A 24,419-nucleotide genomic window follows, 5' to 3' on the forward strand; every position below is an offset into this window, starting at 1 on the left:
GTGTTCTGCCTTGATTTCCTGGTCCTTATTCTTTGGACAGTCAGACCTAGATTTCTCCAGTTTGCAGCTCTAACCCATTCAGAATCATTTAGGTTTTAGTGTATGTTTCTGGGAGATAGCAGAGGGGGCTGTTTTTCAGACAATCAGTGGAAGATGATCTCTCTTGCTAAACTTGATTACATGACCGGAAAGCTTTGTATGAGCGCAGGGTAGATAAAGAATTTCAGTTTGTCGTTAAGTCCAAGATTTTCAACAGGGAGCAGTGATTTTGAGTCCTCACGTTGAGACATCTTAAAGGGCCTGATTTCCAGAAAGTGCCAAGCAAGCATCCCCCTCTGAAAATCAGGTATCCACAATCAGTAATCGCTTTGAAAATAATATGCAGGGTGAAAGTTAAATCAGGAGGCAAACTGGTGTCTGTAGTGTCCCTTCAATGGGAGTTAGTCCAAAAACAGAGATGTGAAATGTCTCTCTGGGGCCTGGGAGTGGGCATCACTGACATAATAGGGTCATGACAGGCCAAGAGCGAGGTTAATTACCGAAGAGGGAGAATGTGTGTGTGCGTGTGTCCGTCTGGGTTAACAAGCAGCATCAGACCCACATTTTCACAAGCTCAGAAGTGCCCCTAAGCAAGACACACAGTAATTTCTGTTAGCAAATGATTATTAAATGTCATGTTTAACAAAGGGACCTCGTCTTGCGGCTGATCCATTGAGGGAATGACTGACCTACAGCTATAAGCTAGAGGAGTCCTTTAGAACAAGTGGTAGACATGGTGCTGGAGGTCCTCAGTTCAATCCCCAAAGGTGATTCACGACGGTGCCCGCTGCGAACGAACCTCCAGCAAACCCCACCTTTGTTTCACTGCTATGATGAGGCCTTGCCATTGGCCACAATTGCATCTTTGTGCAGAAAGTCCCACCTACCAATGTGAGTCGTTTTGTCCAATATATTTGATTCGGTCGGCCTTATGGAACTGAATGCAGCAGCCAATTGCATCTCCCCCCCTCCCCTCCACCCCTCGGTGTCATGGAGGGCAGACAGGACATGGTGCAGGATGCCTAGGAAAGGTGCGCCCTTTGAAAGGTCGGGCAATAGGTGCCCAAAGGCCAAGTGGCTGGGAAACTGGTGCTTAGAAGTCCGCCTCCCCCTGGTGCTTAGAAGTCCCAGAGCTGTCCGTGCAATATATCATTACTCGGTGCATTCCCCCCCAGGGAAATGCATTCTGTCCCACTTTGGTACAGTGGTGACCTTTGCTCAAGCCTACCCTTGACTTTGTTATTGGGCTGTCTGCCAAGGATTCCCTGGGCTGAGCCCAGAAGCTGTGTTTTGCAGCATGTATGTACATGTACACACATCGCTGTCTGGTTCTGGGCACGCTGCAATTACCAGGAGATAGAGACTTTTCAAAGTTATTTTCTCCTAAATTTCTTACAGCTCCCGAGTGGTCTTTGTTGCTTTGGGGGCAGCGGAATCATGGTTGTGGGTTTCATCCACAGGTTATTCCAAAGGGACTAGAGTCAGAGTTTGACGATTCTTTATGGGCTGCTGCGATCCCTCAGTATCGTCTGCATGGGCTACGGCTGGGCTTTTGGCATTAAATGCTGTCGGTGGTGTTAGACTAACTGGGGGGAGCACAATCAGCCTGCGATGTGATGGCAAGTGGAGGAAAGAGACACATGAGGAAGAGTTTGTCTAATCGGTGTCACTTTCCTGATGGGAAGAATTGGGAACAGCTAGAAAAAAATGAGGAAAGTTAAATAGATCTGGGAGGGGAAATGAAGAAGGAAAAGTGCACGAAGGAGGAGTAAAGCTGGAAGAGAAAGGAGGGAATGAAAGAAGAAATGAGGTGTATTCCAGTAGTTTGGATAATGATATGAACTAAACATGATCCGCAATTGCTAACCAAGCAGATGTGACAGGTGAGATACGTGTAACTAACAGGCAGGCCCCACTTATTTGTTGATGTGTCTATGTTCAGCATAACCCAGCACAGCTAGTTTATGGACAGGAATCAAGCCCCGGAGTCCTGACTCCAGCCCTGTACCCTGGTCACCAGACCATCCTACTTCCCTCTGTTATCACTTCGCTATGTCTCCACAGTGCATCTGCATAGATAGCAGATTGCCACAGCACAGCCTTGCTTCCCAGAGCTGATAACAATGAATCCACTTGGTGGGTCAGAGCTTGAAGGCAGCTCTTTGCAGCGGAGTGGATCCTTTTAAAACCCTGTGCTGGCTCCGAGTGATACCACTGCTAACGGAGTGCAGCGTGTGCATGGAGACTGGAGCCGTGGGCTCCGCCCTCACATTCCAGCCACCAGTGTAATTCATTCAAGGTGACTCTTCTGTAGCGAAGTGGGGAGCAGGGAGCATTTTCCTCCACACACGTGAGCGGTTTTTTCCTGAGTACTGGGCATGCATGTGTTTTAAGGACTCTCCTCTCTCTTCCAGCCTGGCTCTGTCTCCCGATGGAGTCTGCAGTGAAGGCACAACCCTGCACTTGTGGCATCTCACTGCTTTGCTATGAGAATAAAGTCACATACGCACAGGCATCATGGTGGGATCTGATGGGAGGGTAGATGGGTAGTGACTGGGGGGTGGAAGCCCCTGTGTTTACACAGAGGCATCTCAAGCAATGAACAAACCCTGGGAAGAAAGATAATCAGAAAGGCTGGAAGGTAAATTCAAGGCATCAGCATCAGTCTCTCTTCAGAACTGATTCTTTTGTTTTCAGTTTACTAATAGATCTTCCTTCCTTCCTTCCTTCCTTCCTTCCTTCTATGAAATAGTGTAAAGTCTGGCTACTGCTGAGCATCTGGGATGGGGCTTCTCTACAGCTAAGGTGGACCCAACCTACAAAAGAGATCCAGAGTTCAAACCCCACAAAACTTAGGTTGGCTGGACTCTGGGGGTTTGGTTCAGCCCCTTAGAAAGACAGGAGCCATTTGCAAAGTTTGGCTCCTGGCCTGGGTTCCTGTGTGAAGTTTGGGAGTGTTTGGCTCAGGGGTGGGGGTTGGTTTGGTCCCACATGAACTGAAAGTCCTGCCATTTGAAATGGAAGTGAATGAGCCCTTACAGAAAGGTCCCTGATGGAACCAACGGGGATCTATAGAAATCCCTCTGAACATTTCCAGAACTTAACAGAGGATGAGAGCCTTTCCATCACACTTGTTCTGGCATCCTATGGAGTTCTGTAGTATTGGTGTATTTTGTAGGGTGAGCTCTAAGATCATTATCATTTTCTAGTCAATAGGCCATTCCCATAAGGGGAGTAGCAGAAAACAGCAAATATACATCTCTTCCTAGCGACGCGGTGATTTCCCTGCTAGCGAAAGAGGTGGTTTTACACTGTAAAGTGCACTGGCAATCCAGGAATCTTGGCACCTGGCTGCCTCCATTATGGATGAAGCTGACAAAAGGGGGTGATGTCAATGTGTCAGGTTTTATCCCTTTCACAAGTGGTGACCTGTTTTAAAAACAAACCAACCCAGAGGAGGTATTTCAGCTAATGTTCCAGTGCGCTGGCCCTTTAAGGAGGCTGTAACAGGACACCTGAAGTCCTGGAGAAGTGTAGCTGAGATTTCATTGTCTCTAAACTGGCTGGTGTTTTCTTTTTTTTCCCCTCCTCCCCTTTTCCCTTCCTCCAGTCCCAGTTTAATTTGCTGAACAGCAGCATGGATCAGAGCATCGGCAGCAGAGCGGCTTCCACCAGCCCTTACAACTCTGAGCACCCCTCCAATGTCCCAACGCATTCTCCCTACTCGCAGCCCAGCTCTACCTTTGATGCCATGTCCCCAGCTCCTGTCATCCCCTCCAACGCTGACTACCCTGGGCCCCACCACTTCGAGGTGACGTTCCAGCAATCCAGCACAGCCAAGTCTGCCACTTGGACAGTAAGTTGCATGAGTTCGTCTTGACTTCAGTAGAGAGATGCATGTGTGTCTGTAGAAATGTTCGCAATGAATCTGCATCAAACCCTTTACTGTCTCTGTATCATTTTGCAGAAGGAGACACAGTGCATGTTTATATACCGTGGACATTGCAATGTCAGCTGCAACATGTATAGTTATTCGATAGTCAGCAGAGGGTATTTTGGATGCCACCTTTAGAGGTAGCAAATATAACTCAAGCCTGATAAGCAAAACTTTGGGAAATAGTGGGGTTTATTTTCAGGATTTATTTCCAGACACAGTAGATCCCTAGATTTTTCATATTTTTTTATTTCTGTTAATTTGTAATAGCAAATGAATCACTCAAGCTCTAGGAGCCCTGATGAGAATTAAACTTGCAGCCACAAAAATATCATTCAGCAACATCACACAATAAGAAAAACGAACAGAGCAGCCAGTGGATAACACAGTTGCATAGACCTGTCCCTACAAGTACGCCAAAAGCCAGCCACTCAGCCCATGGCTTTCACAGCATGTCTTGAGGTCTATGAAAAGCGTCATCTCAGCAGAGCAAGGGACAGGGAAATGACTGAGAGAAGAAGGGTGCTGCTTTTCTCATCAGCGGTTAGGTCCTAAATTCATGTCATAGGGGCTTTTGCATAAGCATGGCCCATAAAGAAAAAAAATTATTGACACTTATTTATTTTTAAAACATTTCTGTCCTAGACATTTTTCTGGAAACAAAGTATTCACAAAAAAACTCCCAGTGCAACTAAAGCACCCACTCAGCTCTCACCCACCAAGAAATGCCTGGGAAAATAGATGCATCTTATAGACAGAATTCCTTTCCCTGGGGGAATGCCTGCCAGGGTATAAAGACTGAGGTGAGACAGCTGACACAGAAAGGGAGCAAAGGGGTTTCCTGTAGGGTTATGGTTTGACCGTGCTACCAAACCAGCACAGCAGATCATGAGTAACATGTATCAGCCCTACGTGTGACAATGACTTATTTTTGGAAGCTGATGTGTTTAATTACTGTGAAAGGCCTTTTAACGATGGACAAAAAGTTGTCTTCCGGCTGCTTAATGTATGGGCTAAGAGCGTTGAAACCCCAAATAGCTGCAGCTCCTATTCTGTTCTTGTCAGTCCAATACATGTCACCCCTCTAGCTGCTGCGTGTGGGAATGGAAAGTGCACTCGGAATATTGCCTAGTGGGAGCGTGGCGGGGAAGGGGTTAAAAGGGTGATTTATAACAGCTGTCTCCCAGCAGTTTGTTTTGTAATTCTAGACAGCCAAGCTGCCCCATGACAATGAATAGGGAGAGCAGTGAGGGGTCACCTCCGCGGGGCTCCCAGGTGAGCAGGCAAGGGAGATGAACGGGACTGCTGAATTCTAAGCATTCCCAGCACAGCGCTGAAGTAGGGAACTCCTATCCCGGTGCCCTCAGCACACAACGAGCTCTCGTCGGTATGATCTCCCGGCAATTCTACGCCAAAATATACTGGATTCTGGTATCGGCAAAGAATAAGGAGCCATTGTGGTGTAAAATAAAGCAAATGCAAGGTCAATCCGTACGGCGTAGCACTGACCACTCAGTCTTCAGCAGCGGCTCTAAGACAGCAACAGAGCTTCTAAAGCAAACCAAAAATAAATCTGGTTTTCAAGGGATCATCACTTACTTCATGGCTTGGCGTAAAGGACCAGATGCTCTGGTGTAAATAGCTGAGGAGCCGGCCCAAACATTTTATGGGGAATCTGTACCTGGCCAGCATTCTAGTTAAGAGGACAGGGTGTCTGGATGGCAGTGTATCCCCTGCCCCTCTCTGGGTCTGTGATGTGTAGATTAACAATGGGGTATCTCCCTGGGTTAGGTCTGGGATTAACATTAGGCCCTGAGGGTAAGAAACAACCCTAGCCTGTTCGTCTTCCCTTGGGGGGAAAGTTCCCTCGGTGAAATGTGAAGGTCAGTAGGAATTGCCCAGCTAGTGGAGGGACTCAGGCCTGTGATAGGAGCCAGGTAAGAACCTAGGTAAATCGGTAGGGCCAGATTTGGATGAAAGATGGAATTTTCTGCCCAAACCCTGGTTCTTTGATGGGGCTGTTCAAAAGGAAGGGATGCCAAATGGAAAACAAATGTAAGCTACTGTGATGGGTCTCATCTCTGAGATTCCTCCCTCCTTGGGCACTCCCGTGAGCTGGGAGCCACCACATGGATCGGGGGTAGCATGGTGGTCATCGAACATGGTTTGGTCAGATACAAAAGGCAGGGCTGCTTTAATCGTGAGGCCTGCACTTTGACATCCCATCCCCTGACAGTGCAGGTGAGATACTAATAATCAGCCGGCGGCAAACAGCAAAGAAAATAAACTCAGCATTTCCCAGGGGGATTCAGTAGCCTACTTGGTCTGGTATTTCCCACCAGTGATGCAAGCGGAGTGTATCAGCTACAAACTCCTGAAAGACAATGAAAAGCCAGAGACGGTGCAGCCTGTGCTAGCCAGCTGGCTTCACTGGGACAGGAACAGATCCCGGATTGCAGAGAATGCCCTGCTGGATTCTTACAATACTCCTGACATTAATACACACAGACACAGAGCTGTGGACAGGAGCTGTTCAGTACATTTGAATCAAGGGAAAGCACCTGCTGAAGGAGCACCCACTGATCACAGTTGAATGAACCATTAGGAAAATGCCCTTTTCCTGCTCTCAAATGCTCACTGATCATAGGATTTGTGCCTGGAATACACACACTGTGTATATACCCAATGCCACATCATTCCCACAATAGCAGCAGCGAGGGTGACCAGATGTCCCAATTTTATAGGGACAGTCCCGATTTTGGGGTCTTTTTCTTATATAGGCTCCTATTACCCCCCACCCCCGTCCCGATTTTTCACACTTGCTGTCTGGTCACACTAGCAGCAGCAACAGTTAAGGACAGAGCAGCACAGAAACAAGTGCGTTGGGTTCGTCCCGTACGGCGCGCAGCCACTGACTGCATCACAGCCCTTGTTCTGTTTCAGTGCCATTGTTCTATCGCTTTCAGCTTTGTTGCTGACTGTGGTGTCCCAGGTTAGTGGAACCTCTGTTTTTGGGACTGGCGAGTGTGTTCTCTGTCACTAGAGATCTGGGCATGCTCAGCTTCATTGATGATGTCTCCACTGCATGGGCGTCCACACAGCACTGATTATACTACCAACATCCTCTGCCGTCATGCACTGGGCTCCACATAAAAGCGAGGGTGGATACTTTTGCGGGATATTCAGTTCTACAATTATTACAGAGCCCTGCTCAAGAAGCTGGGATCTTCCCAGGACCTTGCACTAACGCAGGACAAATGATCGAGATCAGGATATTCTTATCTCACGGGAAGCACAGTGGAACCTACTTTGCATTTCATTCAGAGTCAGTAGAATTCCGCTTAGAATGAAATAGAACGAAAGTCCCAGACTGTTTCAGCATAGCACACTGTGGTGGCTGCAACCCTGGTTTATTGTATCCTTACACTTGGAATGAAGCTGATCTGTGCGGGGGGGAGGAAATGACTAACATGAGAGGCTAGTTTTCATGTTTGGAACCCCAAATTATCATCCCCAGCCATGCATTCAAGTGCCCAGATCAGCTTTAACACCTGAACGAGGCATGTAAGCCCACATGGCTCAAATATACTTTTGAAAATTAGCCTCCAGGAAGTTGTAGGCACTTCGATACCACAGTAAAAGAATGAATATGTGGAATGAATGTGTGAGATAGATAAAAATTGGATTCTGCTCTCATATACTCCACTGCAAGTCAATTTGGAGTAACTCCACTAAAGTCTGTATAGTTACAACATGTAAAACCTGTGCGAGATCAGAATCAGGCCTATCATTTCCCTGTATTTTGGACAGTGAAAATTGTGTCAGATGCTTGGTTCCAAACATCAGCTGTGTTGCTGGAGGGAGCATAAGTTCCCATGTGACTCTGCAGTGACCATTGTAATATCTTCTCTTTTAACAAATACTGGTCATGCTGGATTGGCAGCGAAACTCATCCCTGATTGACAAAGTGTCTGAACTTTGTAATTTTGTATTTTCTGTTAAAAGAAAGAGATTATTTTCCAGGTCTGTTTTCTCTCCACTAGACTGCATTCTTTATTTCCCCACTGGATACAAGACTGGAGAATGAGTATTTGTGCAAAGAAAATGATTACAATTGAATCAAGTGATCACAGTCTAATTTCGCTTGCTATATGCAAACAGCAGACAGTCTCGACCAAAGAAGTACTAATCAGCGGTTAGGAAATACAGACAATTGATAAGGGAAGCTAAAGGTATCAATGAAAACTCTATGGCCAGTGGGGTTGAGGACAGCATGAAAGATTTCTTTAAATATATCAGGAACAAATGAAATCCTAGTACTGCTATAATTCTGATACTAAACAAAGATGGCAAAATTATTAATCATGATGCAGAAAGTAGTAGTCCACAAATATTTCTGTTCTGTGTTCAGAAAGAAAAAAGATGTTTTCATATCTTATAGAGATACAGAAATGTTTTCTATTCCATCAGTACTAGGAAGGATTGTAAACAACAACTATTAAACATTTTAAAATCAACAGGACCATATAAATTGCTCCCATGAGCATTAAAAGAATTGGCCAAAGAGCTCTCTGAACCACTAGTGTTAAATAAAACGTGGAGCACTGGATTGGAGAGAAAAAAGAAAAAGCCAGTGGATGATCAAAGACCCGCTTGGCCAGTTAGCCTGATAATGATCCAAGGCATAATCATGGGTAGGCTGATAGGGGGATACAATCAGTAAAGAATTAAAAGGGGCTAGCATAATGAATACCAGTCAATATGGATTTATGGAAAATAGGTCTTGTCAATAGGTCTTTGATGTTGTGTTTCAATGAGGACACAAGTTTGGTTGATAAAGGTAAGTGTGTTGACATAATATACTTAAACTTCTGTAAGGCATTTGACTGAGAGTATCTCTACACAGAGGAATAGTGCACAGTAAGCCTGGGTTTAAATCTGCAGTGACCAGCTTGCCACGCACTAAGTGGCTATGTGGATCCTGGTACCACACACTGAAAGTTGCATAGTGTGCTTTGACATACTGCTATTCCAAGTACTTGCATGGGAAAAGATTTCTGGTAGTACGGGGCTCTTTAGTCTAGAATTAAAAAGCATAATGCGGTCCAATGCGTGGAAGCTGAAGCTAGACAAATTCAGACTAGAAATAAGGCGCAAATCTTTAACAGTGAGAATAACTAACCGTAAGAACAACTTACCAAAGGTTGTGTTTCTCCAACACTTGAAGCATCTCAGTTAAGGCTGGATATCTTTCTAAAGAGAAGCTCTAGCTCAAGCATCAAGTATGGGCTCAGTGCAGGAATTACTGGCAAGGTTCCCTGGCCTGTGCTAGGAGGGAGGTCAGACAAAATCGTCATTCAGCCCTTAAAATCTGTGACTTTATGAATCTATGAAAGGGAATAACAGAGAAAGGGACCGAGGCTTCAGTTGCAAATTGAGGGCTTATGTGGGTCAGAGAATGTTTCTTTAGGGCTTCTCCATGGGAATCTCCTGCAGAAGATGCATGTGACTCCGGAGTGCCTGTCCTGTGCACTGACCGTCAGACCAAACCTGTCTCTCAGCAAAGCATTAGTGGTTTCTGTCTCTTAGCACAATCCTTTGGAAATAAAGCCGTTGTTGTATTTTATGCAAAACCTTGGAGCCAGGTTGTTTTTTCTAACAATCTCTTTGTTAGAAAAGGCCATGAGGTGGGCCAGACCCTGAAAATGAGATTTTTTCTGTGCCTTGGAAGGTCCCTCTGGTGGCTTGTTTCCTGGGGTGGGAGGAAGGGAGTGGATCTGTAGTAGTACAAGACAGGGCATGCAGGGTGCCTACCTGCTTGTTGGAAGCTGTCAGGACTCTCTGTTGCCTGGAGCTGCCTGTACATGCTAGAGCTGGGAGCCGATCTCGGCTGTTTTCTCACATTCAGCCCCCTTGCCACGCCAGCCAGCTGGTAACTGATAGATAATTAGTATTTTTCTCAAGTACAATTTCAGACTGACTGCTGCTTCCCTCCCCTCTAAAAACATTATCGTCCTCACCAAAGCCAGCAGAACCGTTAATAGGGTCTTTGGCCTCCCGCGGCCTCACTAAAAAAGAGCCCTAGGAATCAAACTACCCTCCTCCTTCAGATCAGGACTTGTCCCTGCATTCCCTGATGACCCAGAACAGATGAAGGGTCCATCCAGTCCAGCATTGTGGGCCTGAGTCTCCATTGCCTGGCCTTGCTAATGGTTTACACTAGCACTTTGCACTCTCTTCGCTCAGGTGGATATGACTGCACGTGGTGCAGGCAATAGAGAATCAGACCCCAGCTCTGCCACAGAAGGTGTAACTCTCCATCCTGGTCCTGGTGAGGATGTTGTTCTTGGAGGAAGGAGACAATGTTCACCCCAGACCTCAGCTGCTGACCAAGTTCGCACGCTGAAGCTAGAAACTGGATAGTCTTCAAAATGAAGTGGAGCAGTGCCGGACTGAAATCTTGACATAGGCCTGCGGTGGATTTAGTGCCCAGTTCACTTACATTGTTTCAACCACAATCCAGAGAATGGAACCAAGCTGCTAAGGGAGACTGTGACCATCTCCATGACTGGAGAGATTCAAGGCTGGGACTAGAGATCAGCCTGTCAGGGATATGAATAGTTCTGGACCAGGTGACCCAATCCAAACCAGGTCCAACCCCAGAGCTAAGTCAGTTAGATACTACAGTGATGGGCATGTTATAGGAGCCTAATTAGATTGATTCTCCAATTTCACAGCTTGATTTCTTACTGCATAAATGTTAGGGCCAGGGGCTGGGATGGGGAGAGCAGGGAAGGGAGAGGATGACTGAACAATGTATCCCAAAAGTTGGTTGCGCCTGCTACAGTCATCATCTAAAATACCCTGTAAACGAACAATGGCAAAAATCTGTCTCCCTCTAGCAGCAGCAGTAGGAAATAACTAACTCCTGGCACCGCTCCTTAATGATGTGGAACACTCAACAGTCTGCTGAATGTCCCTTAATAAGGGCCATGGCCGTGAGTCAGATCACACTCTGCCTCTGAGCTCTGCACACTTGTGCTTGTCTCCAAGCAGCTGAAAAGAAATCTGAGTGGGTGAAAGAGCTGGAATGGCAGAAATAGGAAAGCATCCGCAGCGGGGGTCTGATCCAGAGACCACTGAAGACACTGGGAGTCTTTCCATTGGCTCCAGCTGGGCATGGCTCACGCTCCTAAGTCCCAGCTACAGTGGGATTGCGGAGAAAGGCCCGTGGCAGTGTTCGTGAGAGCTATTTTCGGCAGGCCCTGGGAAGACGCTGGAGCAGTCGGCTGTTCCAACATGACCGTGGTATCAGTTACATTATCTCAGAAGTTTATGGAACGCACTGATTGATGTGAGGCCGTTTGCTCTTTAGCATGAAGAGCGAATTCTCCCTCCTTGGTGCTGCCAGCAGAGCCCAGTTAGACAGTTAGGGCCCCTGTAAATTAGCAGCACTGCATCAAAATATTCCTGGGCCTCTGCAAGCTCCATTCACCCCTGCATGACACCTCTGAGGTCCTCTAAAGTCAGTGAGGCCCAGCTGAGTTATGTCAGCGGAGGGACCGGACCTTGTTACCTATGTGGTAACAACAGAAAGTCCCATGTGGTGAGAATCAGTCTCCTTCGGGAGCCATGAGCAGTGGTCACGAAAAGCATTCTTCCAGGCCTGATTTCCATGGCTCTGAGTATGCACGTACATGCACCGAAACGCAGGAGCAATTTGCATGCTTGGCCAGGTACATGTTTTCCAGGCACATTTTGGTGCTTGTGAAAATCTCTCCCTATGTTTCTGTCTCTGAACCAATGGAAAATAGACCTGAGCCTGGGGACTGGGGGAAGAGGGAGCTTGACGCCAGACCTGGTAGCTACGGGCATCCAGTCTGAGTTCAGTGAGCTGTGTGAGGAGTGGGTGGCTCTGATGCCTAGGTGTGCCCAGGCCTGAACCTCACACATTATTTTGAGGGGGGTTTTCTTGCCATTTTAAACACATTTGTAATTACAAATAAATAAAGGCATGTTTTGTGCTCACCACGGGAAGCCGGTGCTGCCCTGCACTGAGGACAGACGCGCACTCCCCCCACCTCCTGTATAGTCAGAGGCCACTCAAGGCAACCTGCTGCCTAAGGCAACACTTGAGTATGATGCCCCCCACCTCTCAGATTTTGCCCACCCACCTGTCGTGTCATGACAGAGGGGCAGTTGAGCCAAGTTTAAGTGAGTGGCGTTGAAACCTGGCTCCTGGGGGTCGCAGGTTTGGCCCTATCCGTGGTCATGATGGAAGGGTGGCCAGGCCAAATCTGCTGCCTTTCACCAGTGTGAGCCATGGTCACCATATCGCTCTTTTCACTGGCCTTTTCCCTCTCTAGCCCTGTCTGCTCCTCTTTTCACACTGTCCCCTGCATGGACCAGGAGCCCAATAATGCCCAAACCTCAGCCACACTTTCATACTCCCAGTGTTTGAGTGGGGGTGAAATTAGACAAAATTCCAGCCCAGATTGATTGGCCTTGTTACCCAGATCACAATAGCTGCAGCACAGTTGGCGCTAACTGCCCCCGGCTGGCTATCTTTCCAAAGAGTCCTTGGACTGCATGGGCTGTGAAGGGTGAATTTCCTTCTCCTCCCATCCTCTGGGCTGCCCCGGATGAAGTGCCCAGCTGCAGAGCTTGCACTGATGCAGCCTACACCGCACCTATTCTGTGCATAAAGAAAGGCCTTGATTCTCCCAGGCTGTCAGTCGGGCACCTCTCACGACTGGCCGATTCACTTGAAAAGAGGAAAACGGAATGCCGGGTCCTTTACAGAATTGCTACCAGGCACTGCTGGGGGTGGGGGAGGGAAGTCGGACAGCCCACCTGATTGTAGCAGTCCTCGTTCAGCAGGGCTTGTTCTCTAAAGAGGGGCATGTTGATCTCATCTGGAAGGCTGTTTGCCTGCTGTATTTTCTCCTGCTACGTGGGGAGGATTAGGTTTTTTCCTCTTCAGTATTAGAGCAGATTAGTGACATTCTCATACCCTCCAGTGGATTCTAGTGACGGATTCAGGGGCGGGGGCAATGTACCTGTGCGTTGCCATCCTCAGCGGCTTGGAGAGAGGATGGTCTTGTGGTTAAGGGATTGGAGATCTGAGCCAGTTCCCAGCTCTGCCACAGACTTGGGCTTGCCACTTGTCTTTCTGGGTCTCAGTTCCCCATCTGTAGAATGGGGATAAAAATCACTTCTTTTCCTGCCATTTGTCTGTCTCGTCTATTTCAATTGTAAGCTCTTTGGGGCAGGGACTGTATCTTACTATGTTGCCCCATGTACTTAGGGGGCATGTGGCAGGAAGCTGACATGTGCTATGCAAATGGTTGAATGCCTGTTCCCAATGGTTTACTTGCCAAAGCAAAATCATCTTAAATCTTGTTTAGTAACTAGGCTCCTTGGATTTACACCTTGTTCCAGTGATTGAAATGCAGGAATTTTCTGGGCCATTCGCTCACCTCTGTCTCTCTCCTATATCAGCCAATTCATTTAGGGCCTAACCCTGACTTCAAACACAAACTTCAGACAGTTTCCAGTGGTGTCAGACTGAGACCTCTCTATTTACATGACAGCCTGCAGCTGATCAGCCTCTCTCCCACACTCCAAATTCTGCAGCATTATCAAGCAGCAGAGAAGTTCAGGGACACCTGTTTCCTGCTGAGGTTTGAAATCACCTGGAGAGTCAGGCAGGAAGATACAAAAGGAAGTCGTGGGATGTCAGAAGCTGCAGAGGGGAGGTCTCTGGCTCCAGCAATGGTGAGCAGGGACACAGAGGCCAGCGTCGTATATGCGGAGGGAGAAGGAGGCTGGTATATTTATGCTCCAGTTATCATCGTCTCGGTGTTAGGGATTTGGGGTTCTTGTTGCTGATAGGAAGACTGTACCTATAAACTGGGAATTTGGTGCAATTACAAAAAGAACAAAAAGCACATTGGACATAGTAACCAAATTTACAAAATACAGCTCTGAGGAAAAGCCACTTCGAAAACCTCTCAAGTCAGCAGCACAACTCTGGTATGCACGAGCCTTTCCCTAATCCCAACTGTGCTACAGAGCACAGCAAAACAGCCCTCACAAGAGTCGTCTCCTCCACTGGTGTAGAAAAAGGGTATTAGCCAATGTTTGCTCCATGCTATGCCCTGTAAAGCTTGAGATGTAGCATGACTCCTTTATGGTTCCTGAGTAGCCTGACCAAGTAAAGATAAATACACACAGCCTGGAATTCAGTAATAACATGTATGTGTCCAGTATAGGATAATGCAAGAGCACTTGATCTCATGTTTAGGCACATAGGATGCGCCATCCTGGATCAGAGCGTCCATCCATTAGCTCCAGTGGGGACCCATAGCTGAGGTTATACTGGGGGGCAAACAAAATGAACCATAGTGCACCTGCCCCTTTATGCAATGCCGTTAGGGGAATCCTCCTTCCTGACCCCTGGAGTGATCAGCGGGTCTCCCGAAGCATGAGCTTGGATGCCTTTTTTTAAGCCTGCATAGGTGCAAATCCAGCCTTGTATTAAGTCAACCTACAGCATCTCCAGCAAGAAGTTCCACAGTTTGAATACATGCTGTGTGAAGAAGTGTTTCCTTTCATTGGTCCTAAATGTACCTGCCATTAATATCACTTCGTGTGTCACCATCAGGCAGATCTTGGGGGAGAGGTGTACTGGAGGGCTGGAGAATTGGTCTTGCTCAGCAAATAGCTCCGATCTCAATGCTTTGCAAGCCAGAATTTCATTTCAGAAGGGCTGCTCTGTACTCAGCCTGTAGACCTCTCTTGTGCATGAGGAACAAGGAAACTCCTTGTGAATGATTCTAGAATGGGGGCCATTACTTGAACCCAGAAGTTTCATTCTTAGCTAAAAGGACATCCCAATAATTCTCTGTATGGCTTTCAAGTGCCTTTCTGAATCCAAACTGGAAAATACTAAGTGCTCATGGAAACCACCATGCAATAGAGACGGGAGCACTTCCCAGCGATGCAGGGAATGCGCTGAAGCCCCGATTGCCCACTCAGGCTCTTTCACCACCCTGGAGCCTCACAGCTTGCGAACGAAGGGAAGGTGGTGTCAGTGCTGAGCTGATAGTGTCAGAATGCACCAAGGAGAGCTGGTCTGAGTTCCCGGCTGTGCCACAGACTCTCTGGGGAACCTTGGAAAATCTCTCTGCACCTTAGTTTCCCCATCAGTAAAACGGGGTAATAATAAATTAAATAATAATAATACTTCCTCCTCTCTCTATTTAGATTGTGAGGTCTTTGGGCAAAGGCTCTCTGTGACAATGCACCGTGGGGCCTGTTCAGGGAGTGCTAGCTGCTAAAGATTAATTAGGATTTGACTCCAGGTCAGATTCTATTGACCTGTGTTTTTGCACCAGCGTTTTCAGCTAGATTCCCCCAACCATATTTCTTCACTCTTTACCCCCACGAGTTCCCCGACACACCCCAAAACAACTGCATTGCTGGGTTTTCTGCTTGTTTCTTAGTGGCACTTGGTCTCTGTGAAGACTTGGTCACGTGGTCAAAGTAGCCAGACGGAGAGCGAGTCAGATGTACTGGAAAGATTTGAAAAGAACTAAGTATGTGTGGCTCGGCCAAGCAATGAGTAAGAGAGGATGTGAGCCCAGTCGACAGGTATTTTAAAGGTGTAAATGTCAGGGAGGGAGGGAAATCAATTAGGGTGAACCATGGGACTGTAATTAGGAGTAATGGCAGGATAGTAAGCACAGAAAAATGCAGGCTGAAGAACAAGAAATCTATTCATTTGTGGTCCTGCTAATAGATCTGGGGTGCAGCAGGTGGGTGCAGCCTTGGGGAGTCTCTGGTAACAGCCTCAATGAGAGCTGGGTTTGGCGGTCACAGGTCCTCCTGCAGATCCCCCAGGTGTGGAGTGAGCCCTTGGGCAGAGCAAAGCCCACCCTCTGAAGGGATGAGGTGAGCTGATCTTGGCATGGGGATCCTTGCGAGTCTCCCTGCTCACCTTGTGTTTGTTCGGAACAAAGCCTTCTTCTGCATAAGGAGCTTTTGGCTAGGCAAACAATTGCAGTATCCATAGAGGAAACCAAGGGTCCTGCCGCGTTGGGAAGAGCCCACAGCAAGCCTTTCAAAGCTAGGATGCTATGCACACCTTTGTGTCCCTGTGTCCATGAAGCCTTCCGGGTGAAGAGGCAATTTTATGACAATCTGTTTATTGCGAGAGCTACGTTACATTCGAGTTAAAGGTGGGGCTAGCAATGCCCACAGCTGGGTGGAACCTCTACCCACTGTATAGCTGCAGCCAGGGGAGATTTTGGGAAGACGTATGATCCTCAGGAGTCCTGGGTTCCACTCCCGGCTCTGCTGGGTGGCCTTGGGGCAAGTCACTGCCCTTCTTTATGCCTCAGTTTCCCCATTCCATAAAATGGGGATAATGCTACTGACCTCCTTTTGTACAGAGCTCTGAGCCTATGGAGGAAAACACTGTATAGGAGCTAGGTATTGTTACATCCCCTTTATATTCCCAACCTTTTACTGTCCTGCTCGTTTAAACATTCACTTGCAGCCATCCTGTGATCACCACTGTCCAGAACCAAGCAGCTCAGTGTGAAAGAACTGAAATTGTTCTCTTCAACTTGATCATTAACGGTCACTAACTCCACTTCTTTTCTTCTGGAGGGCGGGACGAAGTGGATGGGAAGTGGGGTCAGATGGGACTGGGACTTTCTAGTTTTATAGACAGTCCGTGTAAGTCTTGTGTACATCTCCCGATACAGTGCACATGGTGCCCTGGACACATCCACATCCTTCCTCACGCTAAAAGGGAAACAAAGTAACTTGTGATGGAATTTCCAGCTCAGTGAGAAATTATAAAGACCAATGATTAAAAAATGGTTATTAAAAAAATTAGAAAGAAAAAAGCCCTGCAGTCAGCATGTCTTCCAGGATCTGTTGTAACAGATTCGTCCGAGCCAGTTAACGGTATTTGCGGTTTGCAAGATCCTACATGTCTGAGTAAAATGACAGACACATTATTATCACCTCTCTGCTGTGATCTGTCCAAACCTGCCCTGGGATGCAGCTCCACAGCTGCTTGCTAGGGAGTACAAGGAAATTAGCAGCCCGAGGCAGCACTTTTCTTCTCTCTCTCCCTCTTGCCAGTCTAGTGGCTTTATTGGGATCCATTGACTGCAGTCCCGGACACGTCTTGAGTAGGACTAATGAGGAGACTGGAATGTAAGGAGGAGGAGGAGGGGGGGTTGTAGGGGGAGATAGTGGGGGAAAAAGTAATTGTTGGGCAAATCATTTCCTTCAAGGAAGAAAGAAGCAGCACTCGGATCCAAGCCTCCTGAAGTAGACAAGTCTAGACGCTTCTGTGTCAACAGCTGAAGATAAATAAGATTTTTATCAGTTCAGAATCTGTTGGGACACATCCGCCTAGCGGTTCTGCAGAACAGGGAGAACTGGGGGGGAAGAGATGTTTTGATTAGGCCTTTTCACACAGAATGTTTAGATTAGATTTTGGTTTTAGGCTCTCAAAGCGCTATGGGAAAATGCTTCTCTTTTCTCCTGTCCCCGTCACAGGAAGCAGCGCCAGTAGATATAAGCAATGAAGTAGCTTTGTCCTTAGTGGGGTTTGGAATTCTGTTCCCCTGCTCAGGATGCAGGGCAGTAAATGGTAAAACTCGGTGCAGTTTGATACTGCAGACAAGCTCAGACTTCACTGGGTTTGCGGGGAGTATTCGAATGGGATTTCGACCATGTCTCTGTAAAACCCTTCCTTGGACCTAAGCTCTAGATGATAAATATCAGCCTCGGGATGGATGTTATTAAAGAGTCTTATCACAAGAGCAGATTACATCCCCAGTCACTGGTGCACAATGGCTGCTCTGGCCCGCCCCAGAAATGGCTGCATTTCAGAAGATAGGGGAAGTGACCTCTATCCCATGACACACTGGGATTCTTGGGTGTGAAAGGCCCTGGAAAAATGCATGGGATTAACTCAGAGATGTGCTTGAATAGTGAAAGGCTGTCAGTGTTTCAATATTTTGGCTCCTCCAATAAGTCCTACGACTCTGGAATGTACTTGGACTTAAAGAAAGGAGGTTGCAGTAGCAGAGAAGAAACATCTAAGCAGGTTGATTAGGTCTGATTTTCATTGCAACAAATGAAAAAATTCTGGCATTAGAAATTGCATCAATAGGGCAAAAATTGGATTAAAAGACATTTCAGATAGAACAAGCTCAGTTTACATCAGATTGGTGCTACTACCATTATTTGCTATTAATTATCACAGTAGCTCCTAGAAGCCCCAGCTAGGCTGAGGCCCTATTATGCTCATTCCTATACAAACGCAGCGTAAGACAGTCTCTGCCTTTGATCAGTGAGGGAAATGACATTAATAATAAAGCTAGTGGGAAGGAAGAGGCTAAAGGTCTATAAATACCCAAAGGGTACAGTAGGGACCAAAAATAAAGGGTAGGAATAATACAGAGGTGACAGCACAGGGAACACATTTAAGATCTAGTCTCTATTAGAAATGGAATCCTAAGAGGGAGATCTCTCTGGTGACAGATTAATCCACCTTGGGAAGTTAGAAAGGGAGTAGAACCCAGGTGTCCTGGGAGCTAGTCCCCTGATGAAGCCACTAGGTATGCACGCTGAGTAAAGACATCTACATTTAGTTTGTCTGTGCTCCACCTAGACCAGGGACAGCTCCTTTGGAAGCGGTCCAAGACTTTTTTCAAAATGCTTGTTCAACAGCTCCTTTCAGGAAGCCATTGTTGTCTTTCTTTCTTTCCAGTTCTCACCCGAATGGGAACAACACATTTTTACAAGAAAAAGCAGAGTCACAATTTCTCCAAACTGAGACAAGAACCTTGAAAATAGGAGGTCAGACTAGATGATCACAATGGGCCCTTCCGGCTTTGGACTCCATGAAAACATAGCACAATCACTCGGACTGACGATGTATCTGAGGATTATTAATATATATGGAGTGCAAGAAATGCAGCCCGGAGCAAATGCCACATTGCACTATGGGATGTTAGGGATTATGTGAAGGTTTGGTTTTGTCCTCTTACCTGTGAGTGAGCTACACAATAATTCATATCACATAATACAATGCAAAAAAAAAATCTATATTAAGAGGCCACGTATTTCAAAACACAAATGAATAGCCAGGGTCTTTAATGGCTGTTGTCAAAAGTGTGCTCTGGAAAAAGGCAAGGTGGTGGCTCTGGGCTAGTAACTAGTGTAAGGCATTGGGACTTGGGAGTCCAGGGTTCGAACTCCAACTTTGCAACTGACTCGCTCTGAGCAAGAGCAAGTAACTTCACTAGTGTAAGTCTTTGTAAAATAGGGCACAGATATCTTAATGAATGCTTGTCAAGTGCTGGTGCTAATTACCCTGGGTCCATTTTTTCAAAAGTCCAGAAGCCCAGGACTATGGACAGAAATGCAAGTGCAATAGATAATTAGCTCATGCAAATCACCACTTAGATGTCTAACTTTGGCACCTGAACTAGATATGAAATTTCACATGCATTATGGTGACTGCAAAATATTTTGGGCTTCTTCCTTTTGAAAATCAGGCAGTGTACGTGCAAAGTATAATTAATTTTTTAAAATAGAGGGTTCTGGTGCATAGCGGCCGTGAACAGGCTAATTCAGAAAGAAATATCTACTCTTGTCAAAGGAATAACTCTAAGAGGCAAGGAACCGGTCACTCCCACCAGAATCCTACTGAAGGCAAAGGGCATGCAAATGGGAGATGCATGAACTGAGTGGACATTGACTGGTAGGTGATAGGACATCTGTGCTAAAGAAAAGAGCCGTGTATTGTATGCAGTATTGAAATGGGATATAAAACAGGCTACTGCTCTCTCTGAGTTATCAGCACACAGTTCCTTAAAAGAATAGCTTGTTATTGTTGAAGGATCTTTGAAGACAATCCTGGAGCTGTTAAGACACGATAAGGTTATCAGTGGAGGCATGTCTGTGTTCGGCTGCAGCTCTTTTGCCTGCAGGGCAATCATTTTTGCTATTTAACAGAGATTTATCCATGTCATAACATGGTATAATGAGAGCATGTGTTACCGAAGAACTTACCATAATGCACCTCTACTCTTCCAGAAAAATGTTATTTCCCAGGCATGTTGGGGACTGCCCGGGAATGTCTACGTGAAAGGATCCTTTGACAGGAGTTGTCAGTATGTTAACACCTGGCCAGGAAGAACCCCCCAAATAACCCTGGTTTTGCCATGCTGCCTGCTGAAATTGAATGTATCAGATCACAACCACACAGAGTATGTAGGTTACATGGGGGAAAAGCAAAGGGGTCAGGCTTCTCTGTTCCATGCTCACAAATTGCAGCTTTGTACGTGTTTCAGGAGAGACTGTTTAAATCTAATCTAAAGTAAGTGCAAAGCCTGGTTTAGATGCTAAATGGTATCACATCTAAGAAACGGATTTCAGTATGTCATCAAAATGTAGTCAGATCCTGCACCCTTCATTAGCCTGAGATCTGGGTATGTCACAAAGAGGCATGTTCATAGTGTCACACAGAACTCTACTGCCTTTATAACAGGAAACTGACCTGTCCTAGGTGTGATCAGACAGTGGCACATCTGTGCGACTCAGACAGGCCAGGAGCATCCTTACTGCCAAATTCAGCCTCATGTCGTATATACAGATTGTTACCCCCCCTCCCCCACCCCACCCCTTCTTCAAACACCTCTTCTATTTCCGGAGCCAGATCCAAACTGCCCCTCTTTGTGTTTAAAACCCTCCAACTCCCTGCCTCTGGCTCTCTTCCCTGATACCTTCACTTACTCCCTGGCCCTTTGCACAATCTCACCCCGGCTGGGCAGAGAACCGTCTTCTCTGCAGCTCCTGCCATCTGGGACAGTGTTAAGCCCTCTCTGCGTCGCTTCATGGCTCTCAGCTGAAAAGGTCCCTTCCATGCCTCATTTCTCTCTCCTAACTTCTCTCCCCTTTGGTTAGTATTTCACTTGATAGCTGCTTTATTTTGAGATGCAGTTGACAGGAGAGAAACCAAAGTGAAGTTGCACTGGTCTGTCAGTGGGGAATAGACGTTCATGGAATTTCCTCGGGCCTGGGTTCCACAGCAGAATTTCCTAGAAGAATGTATCCACACACATGCCCTCCCAACACAAAGACCCACCTAAAAGGGAGCTTCTGCATGTAGCTGCTAATATTTACTGGAAGTCACATGTTATACAAATCCATCCATCCACCCCTCATCTGGGTTGACCAACAATCTTGATAGGAACTGATAAGTGCAGAGCAGTAGGGCAGCAGAGACCTTGAGACAGCTGCATTCTGTGTGCAGGCACGATAAAGATAACCTGCCTTGAGACAGGAACAAAAATCACGTCCAATTCACGCTGCCTTTTTAGTGTACAAAACTCAAACCAAAGGGGGTGACTCTGAGCCAGGTGTGTTTGCCAGAAAGGTCAGCTGTCAGGCACTCCGCTTTAGATTCCAGGGGTTAGACCGGTTTTTGTTGGATGTGTCTGTGTGATGGTGGATCGTGTTCCATCACAACTTACACTACACAGCATGAGAGAGCTCTAAAATACTTGAAAAACTGCCGTAGAGCGCTGCTATCCCTGTGACAGCCAGGCTGGTAGAGCAGCCCACGGCACATCACAGAACAATCAGAGAAAGGGCAATTTTCACTATAAACACTGAGCAAATCCTTACTCTGGGATCATAAACATCCATTCAGGGCAGCCAGGATCTCAAAATGTCAGCTGTCCTCCAAAAGCCCCACCCCATACACAGTGAACGCATGGAACTCCGTTATCTGCACCGCAAGGATGAAGGGCTGAGTCAACCCTGCCACAATCCAAACTTATGGTTCCAGGGAGTCTAGCGATTGCAAACCTGATGCTCAGGCCAGTCAGCTATCCTCTGTCTCATACATATGGTGTCTCTAGACTTTATATTTTAATGTGTGTGACTGCAAATGCTTCACAGTACTTTGTATCACCACAAACATATCGACAGCCTCTGTCTCAGCTAAGCATGCACGTGCACATGATTCACTCAGATCACGGAATAAGGAAAGCCAGTGATCTCTGATCCACATTAATACAGATTGCTAAATTAGCTACAATCGTAGCATTTCCTGGGTGGTTAGCACCGGTTGCCCTTTGGCCCTCTGCCTTGGAAAGACAGGCTATAATCACCTAGAAATGCACTGGCCACGGGGTCCTGTTGTTCAACCACAAAAACAGCATCGCCATCTTAAAAACCCAAAGGTACTCACAGCAATCCTCAGTGGATGTAGAGGCACCTGCCCGTGCACCCTGCAGCCCCGTCTCTTATAAGCATGAAACTGGCCTGGGAGTAAACTCCTGGGTGCACCAAGTGACTAAGGACTCAGTATAAGGAAAAAGTAAAGGCTGGCTGGAGGCGTGCCAGAGTCACGTGGCCAGTGCAATGGAACAAGAGCACCAGTGCTGCTAAAGCATTTCATTGCAGCCAAGGCAGCTTGTCTCCAGTCAGAACCCTCTGCTCTCATGTACACGCATTGCCCAGGAAGCTGCAGGACTCCTGCTGTCTCACAATTTGGCTTTTGCTCTGTGTGTTTGATGGCTCGGGACAAGCTTTACCAACCCTGCAGGTGTCCTGTGCGGTGGTATCTTTTGGCACAAGGTGCGTGTTGTCGGGGATAAGATACAGTGCTCTGAACAGGAGCATGCCCTGCCATGCAGGAACTAGCGATCGGCTTGCACTGTAGGTGTATGTAGGAGAGGAGAGGAGGTCTCAACAAACAAACTCTTTCTTAGCTGCAAAGCACCTTGGGGGGAGGTGGAATGGAAAAGGGACTCGTTGATTTCCTGACAGAGCGAGGGGAGCCACACGCTTAATTGAAATGGAAGTTGCAGCAGGGAAGCTCCCCCCTCCTCACTTCTCTCTCTTCCCTGGCTTTAAATGTTCCATAACATCCCATAGACTCACTCTTCTGTTGTGTATTTTGCTGTAGCTGTATGAACACTTGTGACACGTCACCAGCTCTGGGACCTCAATGTGGCTTTTTCCTACCAAGTGGCAAAGCAGTGGACTGTTTCACAAGCATGCTTCCATGCCCCACTGAGGCAGGACATGCGACACTGAGACCCTATGCTTTGTGCTCCACCCCGAGTGGGAAAATCCCCATATGCCGAGCCATGCAGGGGGCCCGCACACACTATCAGGCCCGGAGGTGACCTCAGAGGCATGTCACGCATTCGCACTGTTTAGCAGTCTACAGAAAGCTGGGACGTGACTGTGACAGTACGAGGAGCCCAAATCACTTGACAGATCTTAATGAACCAAGCCTTGTAACTATCACCCCTGCGAGTTGGGTAACATTATCCCCACTGCTAAGGTGTGGAAACTGAGTCACAGAGAGGGGAGGTGACTTGCCCAAGGTCATGTAGCAAGTCAGTGGCAGAGCTGATAATGTTACCCACCTGTTCCAAACCCCAGCCTCATTCTGTAGAAACTAGGCCTCTCTGCAGCTTTCCTTAGTGCAGACCAGTCATTGGCACCCCCGAGTCACTGTAGCAACCCCTGGCAGCTCAGCGTCTGGGCGTTGCTTGGAGTGAGGAATACAGAACAGGCTTTGCTGACCACCCTGCCAAGGTGCCTCTGGAAACCCTCCATCTAGATGCATTTCCAGTGCACCAGGCACCAGAGTAACAAGGCTCCTAGTTCTGGGCCGTGCCTGTGGCGCTCCCTGCCCTTGGAAAGCTCCCTCCTGGCTTTGCAGAGTAGGCTGACGTCCTTTTCACCACTTCCTCCTGCCGCCTCATTTACAGCTCTTTGCACTGTGCCCTATGCTGTCCCTACCCATAGCTGGCTGCACCCCAGAACCAACACACATCCCCAGGGAAGGAAAGAAAACAGCCACCCGCTGATCTGGGGTGCAGCTATGCAAAGAGCATCTCTCCCCACAGCAAGGCCCCACAGCACCAGCTCAGCCCCTAACCGTAAGGGGAAAGCTCTAGCCCTCAGATCATGCCTCTTATAAGCTCGGCTCCTGGCGCAATTCAGCCCAGCTGAGCCCACCCTGCTCTGGGAATTGCTGCACTGAGAGCAAGCACCTGTGGATGGTGTTAACCCCATCCCTGCCAGATTCCATGCTCAGGTTTTTATCCATTGAGGGATGTGGTACTTTATTTGGCAGTGATTACCATGTAAGTGCTCTTGTACTTGCAGGGTAACTGCACAGGTCTGACTTGGTGGCGTACATGCTGTGGTAATTACATGCAGGGCTGGCTCCAGGCACCAGCCCAGCAAGCAGGGTGCTTGGGGTGGCCAACGGAGAGGGGCAGCATGTCCGGCTCTTCTGCGGCAATTTGGTGGCGGGTCCCCCACTCCCTCTGGGAGCGAAGGACCCGCCGCCCAATTGCCGCCGAAGACTGAAGCGGCGGCG

General features: G+C 47.4%; 1 protein-coding gene across 2 annotated transcripts in view; it reads left to right on the forward strand.

Moving 5' to 3' along the window:
* The window catches only part of TP73 (tumor protein p73), a 74,452-nt gene that overhangs the window by 30,956 nt on the left and 19,077 nt on the right, over positions 1-24,419 (forward strand). For both annotated transcript variants that reach the window (XM_054009484.1, XM_054009483.1), the window contains exon 4: positions 3,650-3,895. In XM_054009484.1, the coding sequence (XP_053865459.1) occupies positions 3,650-3,895 (246 nt within the window). The remainder of the gene's footprint in view (positions 1-3,649; positions 3,896-24,419) is intronic.

Source organism: Malaclemys terrapin, chromosome 19, assembly GCF_027887155.1.
Source record: "Malaclemys terrapin pileata isolate rMalTer1 chromosome 19, rMalTer1.hap1, whole genome shotgun sequence".
Lineage (NCBI taxonomy): Eukaryota > Metazoa > Chordata > Testudines > Emydidae > Malaclemys > Malaclemys terrapin.